Source organism: Pongo pygmaeus, chromosome 5 (genome assembly GCF_028885625.2).
Source record: "Pongo pygmaeus isolate AG05252 chromosome 5, NHGRI_mPonPyg2-v2.0_pri, whole genome shotgun sequence".
NCBI classification, from domain to species: Eukaryota; Metazoa; Chordata; class Mammalia; order Primates; family Hominidae; genus Pongo; species Pongo pygmaeus.
In genome coordinates, this window is record NC_072378.2 from 42095110 (window position 1) to 42106193 (window position 11084).

The 11084-nt window shown below is 53.4% G+C and overlaps 1 protein-coding gene across 1 annotated transcript; it reads right to left on the reverse strand.

The window, feature by feature from the left end:
- Positions 1 to 313: 313 nt before the first annotated feature.
- PGC (progastricsin) lies at positions 314 to 10710 on the reverse strand. Its single transcript, XM_054492299.2, has 9 exons — positions 10589 to 10710; positions 7992 to 8142; positions 7731 to 7848; positions 6604 to 6722; positions 5618 to 5817; positions 3970 to 4089; positions 3291 to 3438; positions 1328 to 1426; positions 314 to 602 (listed from the first exon to the last, which is right to left on the reverse strand). Exons 1-9 carry the CDS (start codon positions 10645 to 10647, stop codon positions 450 to 452), a joined length of 1167 nt encoding a protein of 388 aa, XP_054348274.2. The 5' UTR covers positions 10648 to 10710; the 3' UTR covers positions 314 to 449.
- Between the last annotated feature and the right edge of the window lie 374 nt (positions 10711 to 11084).

Below are 11084 nucleotides of genomic sequence, written 5' to 3' on the forward strand. Positions count from 1 at the left end.
TCCTGAGGAGGACAGGGATGAAGTCCAAAGGGACAAGATCCCTTGCTGAGTTGGTTCGAGCAAATAGGCTCGATTTCTCTGTGACTCAAGTAGGAACACTCTCCCCCCGCCCGCCACCCACCCACCCATGATGGCGCTACCACTGTCTTCCCTTTCCAGGGGAAAAGTATGAACTTTAAGCTCTGAGGGTTACAGAGCCCATCCCAAGCCATGCCTTAGGTCCCATTTCTCTTAGAATCACAGTGACCCACCAGGAAACCTCCTAGCCACTCAGGGAAAACTCCCTTCCAAAAACAACAGGATGACCAACATAAAGAACTATTTATTATTAGAGAAAGTCCAGAGTCCAGAAAAAGAAGGCTGAATCCAGAGTGGAAAGACAGATACAATGCCCTGGGAGGGTGCAGGGTCAAGAGGAAGAGGGGAGCCCACGTGTTGAGGCAGCAAGTCTAGGCGGCAGTGGCAAAGCCCACTCTGTTGTTGCCCAAGTCGTAGACGGAATAGTAGGACCTGAGGAAGACATCCCCGAGGATCCACAGGGGCTGGCCGTTCTGAGAGGGCAGGTAGGTGAGCTCAACTCCCACGGTGCAGTAGCCATTGTTCTGCTCAACACAGAAAGGCAGCACTCATTCATTTGTTCACACATGAGCTGGGCCCTGCTCAGCTCTGAGCCCTGGGCTGGGAGCACAAGTGCAGAGCTGAGGGAGCCAGGGTCTCTGCCTTGAGGGCTCGTAGGCCAACTGAGCCCCCAGAGCAGAGCGGGTGGGAAGATTTCTGGAACAGGTATATTCAGGCTGCGGTGGTCCTCAGCAGGGTCTCCTCTCCCCATGATGCGAAACTTCTCTTCCCACAGACCTCCCTCCTGCTCCCAATTTGGAGCAGATCAGCCTGGTGGTTAAACCCTGGAGCCAAACCAACTTGGATTCAAACCTTAGCTGTGTCGCCTTGAGTCAGTTACTCAACCTCTCTGAACCTCCAAGTTTTCATTTGTAAAACAGAAATGAGTATCTCCCTCATTAAATACTGTGACAATTAAATGGGATCATGAAGCAAAGTGCTCTGCACAGTGGTCTGCCCTAGTAAGTGCTCAACAAAGAGCCCAGTGCCTCTCCCCGCTAATTAATAATAATTGATCATAGATGACAATCTTCTATTTCATAGCCTTGTTCCAGAGAAGGGGGTTTAGAATCAATAAGTGGGGAAGATAAATGAGTACAAGCACAGAGTCGGAAAATGGCACAAGGGAGGAGACCCAGCATTTCTGGCTCCCCAGCCCTTCCTCCCACCCCCAATCACAGTGGCTCAGCCTGCAGGGACCAAGACTTACACTGAGGATGTAGGAGGAGGGTGGCAGAGGGAACTCCACACCATTGATGATGAAGGTCAAGGTGGGCAGATTCTGAATGCTGTTACAGTTCACGAGAAACTGCAAGAGGAATAGGTCCCTGGTTAACTCATCCTCCCCTTGATAGCACCCACCAGCCCCCATCATCTCAGCCCCTGGATCCCAGGCCTGAGCTCCGGGCCCAAGCCCTAAGCCTGTTTTTGGACTGGAGAATGCAGCTCCAAGGGAAAGTCCCGTGTAGGTAATGCTGGCATTATACCTATAGACTCATAGAATGGGTGTGATTTGGAGTGATCCCAGAGCCTCCTAACTCCTCTTGCCTCAATTTCCCATATTAAAGATTGAACCTCTGCTCTTTCTCTGCAAGTGCCTATATATATATATGTGTGTGTGCATATATATATATATGCACACACACACACACACACATACACATACACAGGCATGAGCCATGATGCCCAGCCTGCAAGTGGCATTTTAAAACACGCAGATCTGGCCGGGCACGGTGGCCCGTGCCTGTAATCCCAATACTTTGGGAGGCCGAGGCAGGCAGATTGCTTGAGTCCAGAAGTTCGAGACCAGCCTGAGTGACATGACGAAACCCCGCCTCCACCAAAAATACAAAAATTAGCTGGGCGTGATGGCACACGCCTGTAGTCCCAGCTACTCAGGAGGCTGAGGTGGGAGGATTGCTTGAGCCCAGGAGGCGGAGCTTGCAGTGAGCCGAGATTGTGTCACTGCACTCCAGCCTGGGTGATAGAGTGAGACTCTGTCTCAAAACAACAACAATAACAACAACAACAACACAGATGGCTGGGTGCGGTGGCTCACGCCTGTAATCCCAGCACTTTGGGAGGCCAAGGTGGGCAGATCACTTGAGGTCGGGAGTTCGAGACCAGCCTGGCCAATATGGTGAAACCTCATCTCTACTAAAAATACAAAAAAATTAGCCAGGTGTGGTGACGTACACCTGTAGTCCCAGCTGCTCAGGAAGCTGAAGCAGGAGAATTGCTTGAACCCAGGAAGCGGAGGTTGCAGTGAGCCAAGATCACGCCATTGCACTCCAGCCTGGGCGACAGAGAGAGACTCCGTCTCAAAAAAAACAAAAACAAAAAACAGAAAAAAAGAAAAACACAGATCTGCATAATGAGTACCCCACTGGTCTCCCAAAATTAAAATTAGTGGTAGTGGGCTTGAGTTAATTAAACAAACCCTTGGCTGGACTCAAGACAGACAAGCGCAGAGGAGTATGGCCCTGTGGAGGTGAGGGAGGTGCGGATAAAAGGTCAGCCCTGGTTGCTCACATACTCAGCACCACATTCCAGTCATTTTGCTCTTATCCCAAAGTCCAGCAAGCGTTTCCTCTGTTTCTGCTGAGTGATTGCAGCTCAGAAGAAATTCCTGCCTAATAGTAACCTCCCTCTCCCCTTCAGCAAAAGCAACTGGCCCCTTCTGAACAAGCCTCCAGGCCCCCATCCTGCCCCAGCCCCAGTCGTCCCAGGTTCCCCTGCCTCCAGTGCCTTGGGCAGATAGAGGCGTGGAGGTCAAGAGTTAGGCTTTTTTTTTTTTTTTTTTTTTTTTTTGAGACAGGGTCTTGCTTTGTCACCCAGGCTGGAGTGCAATGGTGAGATCATGGCTCACTGCAGCCTCCACCTCCTGGGCTCAAACAATCCTCTCACCTCAGCCTACCAAGTAGCTGGAACTACAGGCGCATGCCACCGCACCCAGCTAATTTTTGTATTTCTTGTAGAGACAGAGTCTCGCCATGTTACCCAGGCTGGTCTCGAACTTCTGGGCTCAAAAGATCTGCCTGCCTTGGCCTCCCAAAGTGCTGGGATTACAGGCATGAGCCACGGCGCCCAGCTGGCTATTGTGTTCCCAGGAGAAATCATGAATGCCTCTGGACTAGCCTCTTGGGGAAGAGAGACACCCTCACCAGTCACACCTGTCCATACTCATCCTCCTGGGCCCCTGTGGCCTGCAGAAGAGCGCTCATGTACTGCTGGGGCACAGTAAGCAGAGAGGTGCCTGTGTCCACGATAGCCTGGCAACCCTCAGAACACCAGCCGGAGGCCTGGCCGCCGATGAGGAACCTGTATGGGGAGAAGACAGGCAGCCTCAGTTCAGGGCAGCTGGGGCGAGCTTTCCCCACCACTGTGGGACAAACAGCTACAGCTACTTTCTTCAGGAAAGTGAGGACACTGCAAAGATCAATCCGGCTATTCCCCTGCATCATGCCATGGGACCTATTCCTTAAAAGTGTCAAGGAAGTTTCTAAAAACACTGAAAACCAGGGCCACTGATTCATTGTAAGGACTTTGAGCAAATTAGTTGCTAACACACCTTCGTTTCTAATCTGTGAGCCCATGATGGGGCTGGACTGCAGGGTCCCTAGTGTTCGGGAGTCCAGGTCCTGCCCCTCCCTATGTTGTCCACACCCACTCTCTTCTCCAGGCTGAGCTCGGCTTTGTCACTCCTGCAGAGGGCAGTTGTGGCTTTGTAGGAGTAAGCCTCAGAGGTCCTCTGCCCCATCCCAGAGCAGTGCCAGACTGTGTGTGTGTGACATGGCCTGGATGCCCACTCCAAGGAAGTGCCACATCCCCGGGGCCCCACGACAGACTCACTCTTCAATGCCAATCTGCCAGTAGAGTTCCTGGGTGACAGGCGCCCAGTAGATCTGCCCCGTGTACAGGCTGCTATCCACACCCCCAAAGACAACCGCTCCCCCGCTGGAGCCCTGCTGGCTGCAGGAGAGAAAGGGAAGGGGAAGTCAGGGAGTGCCATGGAAAAGGACTTCCCTCCTGAGCGTCACCTCCACAGGGAAACAGAGCTCCTTCCTTGCTCCAGACAGGGGCTCCCTGAGGATGGGGCTGCATCCCTTAGATTGGGGCTCCCTGGGGACGGGGATGTGTCCCTTAGACTGGGGCTTTCTGGCCAGGCCTTGGAATTCCCAGTGCCTCAGGCTCCCGAATGATGCTGACCTCTGGGGGGGCCCCTAGTTGTTGGGACCCCCAGCCCACACTCTGCTCTCCTCTCCCCTCTGCTTCCTGCCTCTGGTAGACATGTCACCGGGAGCCCCACCCAGGCCCAGCTTGTTACTTTTCTGCTGAGATTGGAGACAGGTAGGGTCTTGGTGAATGGGGGTAAGGATATTCCATGTTTGTTCCAGAGGCTTCTCTGGTAGCTGGAGTGTGGAGCTGGGTGGAGCTGCTCTGTTTACACGCAGAGGAATCACAAACAGAGGTGGGGAGGAAGTTAGCAACATTGGTAACGGATGAGGTCCTTGAACTTCAGATTCCCCAGATTAGTCCAATGAAGCTAACTGTCTCTAGAAAGTGGCTGGCTAAGGCTGGGCACAGTGGCTCACGCCTGTAATCCCAACACTTTGGGAGGCCAACACTTTGGGTGGATCACCTGAGGTCAGGAGTTTGAGATCAGCCTGGCCAACATGGTGAAACCCTGTCTCTACTGAAAACACAAAAATTAGCCGAACACGGTGGCGCACGCCTGTAATCCCAGCTACTTGGGGGGCTGAGGCTGGAGAATAGCTTGAATCCGGGAAGCAGAAGTTGCAGTGAGCTGAGATTGCGCCACTGCACTCCAGACCGGGTGACAGAGCGAGACCCCATCTCAAAAAAACAAAACAAAACAAAGCAAAAGCAAGTTGCTGGCTAATTCTGAAGAAGAACAAAGAAAAGCAGGCCCCAGGCCGCTCACCCCCACCCACTGCCTGTCTCACTAAATGCCTGCACATGCTCATGTTGACTGGCAAGGATAACAACCTGCTGGGGGTCAGCAGTGGACCTAGACCAGAAGACTCCAGGACCAGGTTAGAACAATAGATAAAAGGAGATGAAGCAATACATTACTATGCAAAAGAGGGATACAGGTAGAAAACATTCAGTCAGAAGGAAGTGAGCGAACTGCCCCACCCGCTTCTCCACCAGGAGGCCTGTCCAAGGGGTGCTGAGAATCAGAGCAGCAAAACTCAGGGCAAAGTTCAGCCACTGCGGAAGAGATTCCATCCTGGCCATGGAGTGCAAAGACAAGTTGGAGGGGACTGGGGACAGGTGCAGGGGTGGGGTGTGGTCGGGTGACTGGGAGAGGATTCGAGAGGAAGCCCAGGAAGGAAGGCCCTGGAGCAAGACTGACTGGAGCCAGATGCCCGCTGCGATGCCTTCAAACCCCAAAGCATTGAGCACTGAGCCTCAGTTGTCCAGGGCGGCCGGGGGAGCACCCCGGGAGGTGGGGACTGGCCAGCTGGTTGCTCACTTGCTGAGGTAGAAGCTGAAGACGGGGCTGGTGAGGGCGCCCTCCTGCACCATGCCCTGCATAGCTGTTGTGGCCTCATCCACGGACAGAGCAGGGTAGGCCAGGCCCATGATGCCATCAAACTGTGCATAGACGAAGTTGGTACCAGGCTCATTCTCACTCAAGCCGAACTCCTGGTTGGGGACCTGGATGCTTTGGACCTAATGGGGACAGAAACGAGGGGAGGTGACCAGTCTGACTCCACTCACCTCCTCCAGGTTCGCCTAGAGACTCCTCAAGCCTCTGTTCATCCCTTCCTCACCTCTGCCCCCTTCTTTTTTGTTTGTTTTGGTTTTCTTGTTTGTTTGTTTGTTTGCTTGTTTGAGACAGAGTCTCGCCCTGTCACCAGGCTGGAGTGCAGTGGCGCAATCTCAGCTCACAGCAACCTCTGCTCGCCTGATTCTAGAGATTCTCCTACCTCAGCCTCCCGAGTAGCTGGGACTACAGGCACATGCCACCACGCTCAGCTAATTTTTTGTACTTTTCATAGAGACAGGGTTTCATGTTGGCCAGGATGGTCTCGATCTCTTGACCTCGTGATCTGCCCACCTTGGCCTCCCAAAGTGCTGGGATTACAGGTGTGAGCCATCGTAGCCAGCCACCTCTGCCTCTTGACAAGTGTTGCAGGAGCCACCTCTCCTGCGTAGCCTTCCTTGACTGCCACAGCTCACCTCCTCACCCGTCTCCTTCTTCTCTGAGCTCCCCAGGCCTTATGCTTCTTAAGGAAAAGGACCATGTCCCTCTTGTTCAGTATGGTGCCCCAGTGCCTGGCACATGGTGGCCACCAGTGAGTGTTAGGGGAGTGACTGAATGGACCTGTCTTGTCCTGCCCTCCTGTCCTGCACACCAGAACACTAGCATTCCACCGTGTTTCAGGGGACTCCATCTAACTGTCCCCTCCAGCTTATAGGTCACAGCCCCAGCCTCCACTCCCCATGCCCACTCACGGTCAGGGTGTCGTAGCCAAAGAAGCCGGTGAGGCTGCCACTGCCATACTGCAGGGAGAAGGTCTGCCCGTTGGTGGAGTAGGTGGAGGACTCGCTGGGGTTGAAGCGGGAGTGACTGGCTGCGGGGGAGTCAGGGCATGGGGAGTCAGGCCGGCCGGGGCAGGGCTGCTCAGCTCTCAGGCCCGCCGGGTTCCCACCTCAGCCTCTCGCTCAGGCTGCGCTCACATCCTGGGACCTCAGCACCCCTGGTTGCCAAGTCAAGGGGTGGCATTGGAAGGCCCATGGGAGCTGGCCAGCCTTGTCCCCAAAGCCCCTTCTGACTTACAGAATCTTGGGATGCCTCAGGACTGTGGCCTCCCTGTGGACAGGGTTGCAGAGAACCCAGCTCTGAGTCCCTGGTCCCCAGCAAAGCACGTGGCTCACAGCAGTGCTGAGTAATTACTCATCAGATGAAGAAGTGAATGGGCCTGCACCACATCCCAGCATTCCCCTCAGCCCTCCAGGGCATCCCCAAGTGCCCCCCACCTTCACTCATCAAGAAGCCAGTCATAGCATAGGGTGGGGACATCAAGGGACCCCTTGGGCCAAAGGTGTCAGGACCCAAACACCAAGGCTTCAGCAGGGACCAAGGCAACCTTAAGAAAGCAAACACTGCCTGTCTCCCAAAACCACTGTAGTATGGAGCCCACATCCTATATTGTTCTGTTGTGTCTCTTGGAGACACTTCAGTGAGAACTTAGTAAATACTGGGGTGGAGCAGAATAGAATGGAGTAGAATGGAGTAGAATGGACTGGGATGGAATGGACTGGAAATTAGTCATGTGGAATGGAATGGCATTGCCCAGAGTAAACAGAATGGGGAGAGTGGAATAAAAGGGAGTGGGGGGTTAGGGGCTGGCATAAGCAAAGGGATACATATTGGCAGGGAAGGCAAAGGGGCCATCCAGCTGCAGGACCAGCATCTTTCCTCTGGCTTGGGCATGCTGTGTGGCCCTGCACATGTCCCTGGTCCTCCCCAGGACTGAGCTCCCCTCAGTCCTGAGCTCCCTCTGGAAGTTTGGCCCTTCCCAGAGGGTATCAGTGCCTTGCCCTGTCCACCACCCCTCTCTGCCCAGCTCAGCACTCACTGCAGGCCTGGCTCTGGCAGTAGACAGAGGGCACCCACAAGTTGGAGGAGCCGGTGTCAAAAAGGACCAGGAAGTTCTGGGGTGGAGTCCCGATGCTGATCTCACCAAAGTAGGCAGCCTGGGGGCCATGGAGCAGGCTGTTAGTTCCAGAGGGATCCAGGGGTCCCAGGCTTCTCCATGGGCAGAGGAGTGAAGGGATCTGCCCCTTCCCTCCAGCCCACACCAGAGAGAAGGCTACCCCCAGGAAGGGTCAGGACTCACATCCATGTAGGCCATGGGCTCGTAGGACACGCTGAGGTCACCAAAGCGGTACTTCCAAGCAGGATCATGCTTGTGGGTCCTCAGGAACTCCCCCAGCAAGCCCTTCTCCTTCATGGTCTCACGGATAGACTTAAATTTCTTCAGGGGCACTCTACAGAAGGGTTGCATATGAGGTAAGGCCCTCCCTCCTTCCTCTCTTCCCAGTCCTCTCTTTCTCTCTCTCCTTCTCTTAACTGCATGCTTCAACCTCCCTGCCACTCTCTTCCCCCTTGTCTGTTTGTGTGTGTCTTTTTCTCTCTCTCAGCCTTTTTCTCTCTGTCTCTGTCTGTCTCTCTGTGTGTGTGTGTGTTTCTTCCTCCCTTTGCCTCTTCCCCTCTTTCTTACAAAGCTCTTCTCAGCACTTGCGCTGAGATTCAGAAAACCATTCATTTCACCATGCATGTCCTCCTCGCCCCATCTCAAGGGTCCTCCTGGCCCTTTGCTGTCAAATATCCCATAGATTCCTCCCCAGGAAAGAAAGAGGGACTTTAGGCATTACCCTTTTCAGGATATGTACTTTTTTTTTTTTTTTTAAGACGCAGTTTCACTTTTGTCACCCAGGCTAGAGTGCAATGGCACAATCTCCACTCACTGCAACCTCTGCCTCCTGGGTTCAAAAGATTCTCCTGCCTCAGCCTCCCGGGTAGCTGGAATTTACAGGCGCCTGTCACCACACCCAGCTAATTTTTTGTATCTTTAGTAGAAACAGGGTTTCACTATGTTGGCCAGGCTGGTCTCGATCTCCTGACCTCGTGACCTGCCTGCCTAGGCCTCCCAAAGTGCTGGCATTACAGGTGTGAGCCACCATGCCTCGCCCAGGATATGTACTTTTTTTTTTTTTTTTGAGATAGAGTTTCGCTCTTCTTGCCCAGGCTGGAGTGCAATGGCTTGATCTCGGCTCACTGCAACTTCCACCTCCCAAGTTCAAGCAATTCTTCTGCCTCAGCCTCCTGAGTAGCTGGGATTACAGGCAAGGGCCACCATGCCCAGCTAATTTTGTATTTTTAGTAGAGATGGGGTTTCTCTATGTTGGTCAGGCTGGTCTCGAACTCCCGACCTCAAATGATCCGCCCGCCTCGGCCTCCCAAAGTGCTGGGATTACAGGTGTGAGCCACCGCGCCCAGCCCAGGAAATGTACATTTTTAACAGAAGATTTCAGGCCGGGCACGGTAGCTCATGCCTGTATTCCCAGCACTTTGGGAGGCCGAGGCGGGTGGATCACTTGAGGTCAGGAGTTCGAGACCAGACTGGCCAAGATGGTGAAACCCCCATCTCTACTAAAATTACAAAATTAGCCGGGCATGGTGGCGCACGCCTGTAATCCCAGCTACTCGGGAGGCTGAGGTGGGAGAATCGCTTGAACCTGGGAGGCAGAGGTTTCAGTGAGCCGAGATCGTGCCGTTGCACTCCAGCCTGGGCAACAAGAGTGAAGTTCTGTTTCAAAAAAAAAAAAAAACAAAGAAGATTTCAGAGATGGCAAAGTTCACCCCAGAGTTCCTTTCTACGGTGGCCCTCAGGCACCTGGCACCAGCTGGATGTGACAGAGCATGGAGCAAGGGCAACAGCACTAGCTGGGACTCAGGACACAGAGTCCTAGTTCTGTCCCAGCTGCTAATTGCATGGTCTAGGCCCCATCACTGCTCCTCTCAGGACACCAGGACCATGGGAAGTTGGCCTGGGTGGTCTGGAGCACAGATCAGCTCTGGAGTTGGAACTTATAAATCACGGTTTCTGTCCCTTCCTATGGGCTCAGTCACCCCCTTGGCACTCTCCTTCCCAGACTTGCTTGCTGCCATTGCCTGGGAGTCTCTAGGGATCCACTCTGGCCTTGCTCTAGGCTCCAGAATTCTGCTTAATCCCCATTCCCTGGGGACTCTGCATTCTCCAGAAATTCTCTGCTAAACCCCTTCACCCTGAGCTACGAAGACTAATTAACCACCTCTACCAGATATGCATATTGATAGGAGTTTCTGAGAGGAGCCAGCTGTTGGCCTCAGGAAGTACTCTTGGATAGAGAAATAACAGACAAGATGGCAGGCTGGGCGCCTTCCTGTTGGCCTGTGAGCCATGCCATCTACTCCAGAGTTTTCTCCTGACCCCTCGGGTATAGAGATTTATATTTACTGGTGTTTCTGCTTAGATGATTTTGGCATCTGCCAGTAAATTTTCAGCCTTAAAGCAATTTTTAGAAAGGATTCTGGATAAGATATCCCTTATCCAGAAAGGATTGCTCCCTTCTGTGGGAAGAATCCACACCTGCCATTCAGGGGCTGCTTGGGCAGTAGTCACCCTTACCACCTCTGTTTCAGGTCCATCTTTCCTCATCAGATGGGGGAAGGGATCGTGCTTTTCCCTTTGATGGGAAGTTTCCTGAAGGCAGGGGCTGTGTCTCCTTCCACCCATGTGTCCTGTCTAACATGAGCAAAGGGAGACTTCCCTTCCCCTAGCAGAAGTCCCAGAGTAGAGACAGGCAGGTTGTCCCCTGGCCCAGTTACCCTTTGCAGGGCTTTAGGCTCCCATCCAGGCTCCCTGCACCAGCAGCCGGGTCCCAGACTCACTTCACCACTGCTGCCTCCAAGAGCTGGAGGCAGACCAAGACCACCACCATCCACTTCATGATGCTGGTCCCCAACTGGCCACAGAGGAAGAGCCACTCTGAGTTCTGCAGTCGCAGTGGAGTGAAGACCTGGGCACTCTTTCCTCTTTTATACGCCCAGGATTAGTCTAGTCGCTGCCTCCCTGCCCTGGGCAGCCATGACCTCAACCCAGGGTGTACCCTGTGCTTCGTGTATCAATTGTTTCTGTGTATTTTTCCTTCTTGAGGGTGGCCGCAATAGACTTTCATCTTATTGACTTTTTAGTTCAAGCATCGGAGGCCAGTAGGTGCAAGCGATAAGAGAGAAAGTTGCCGTAAGATGGAGTGGAGAAGATTACGTCTTGTTCCCAAACCAGAGGCATAATGTGTGCATTTGGGGACGAGGGCCAGAAAAAGGTAGAGGCAGAGTGCTGGGATAGATAGGATCTATAGCCAGGGTTTCGCAACCTCAGTGCTGT

Coding starts and splice junctions, on each gene's coding strand:
- PGC (XM_054492299.2), bottom strand. CDS start 10,647: ATGAAGTGGATGGTGGTGGTCTTGGTCTGCCTCCAGCTCTTGGAGGCA. Junction 1,427..3,290: donor AGGAGGATGAGTATGGACAG/GTGTGACTGGTG, acceptor TTCCTCTTGCAG/TTTCTCGTGAACTGTAACAG. Junction 603..1,327: donor CCTCCTCCTACATCCTCAGT/GTAAGTCTTGGT, acceptor TGTGTTGAGCAG/AACAATGGCTACTGCACCGT.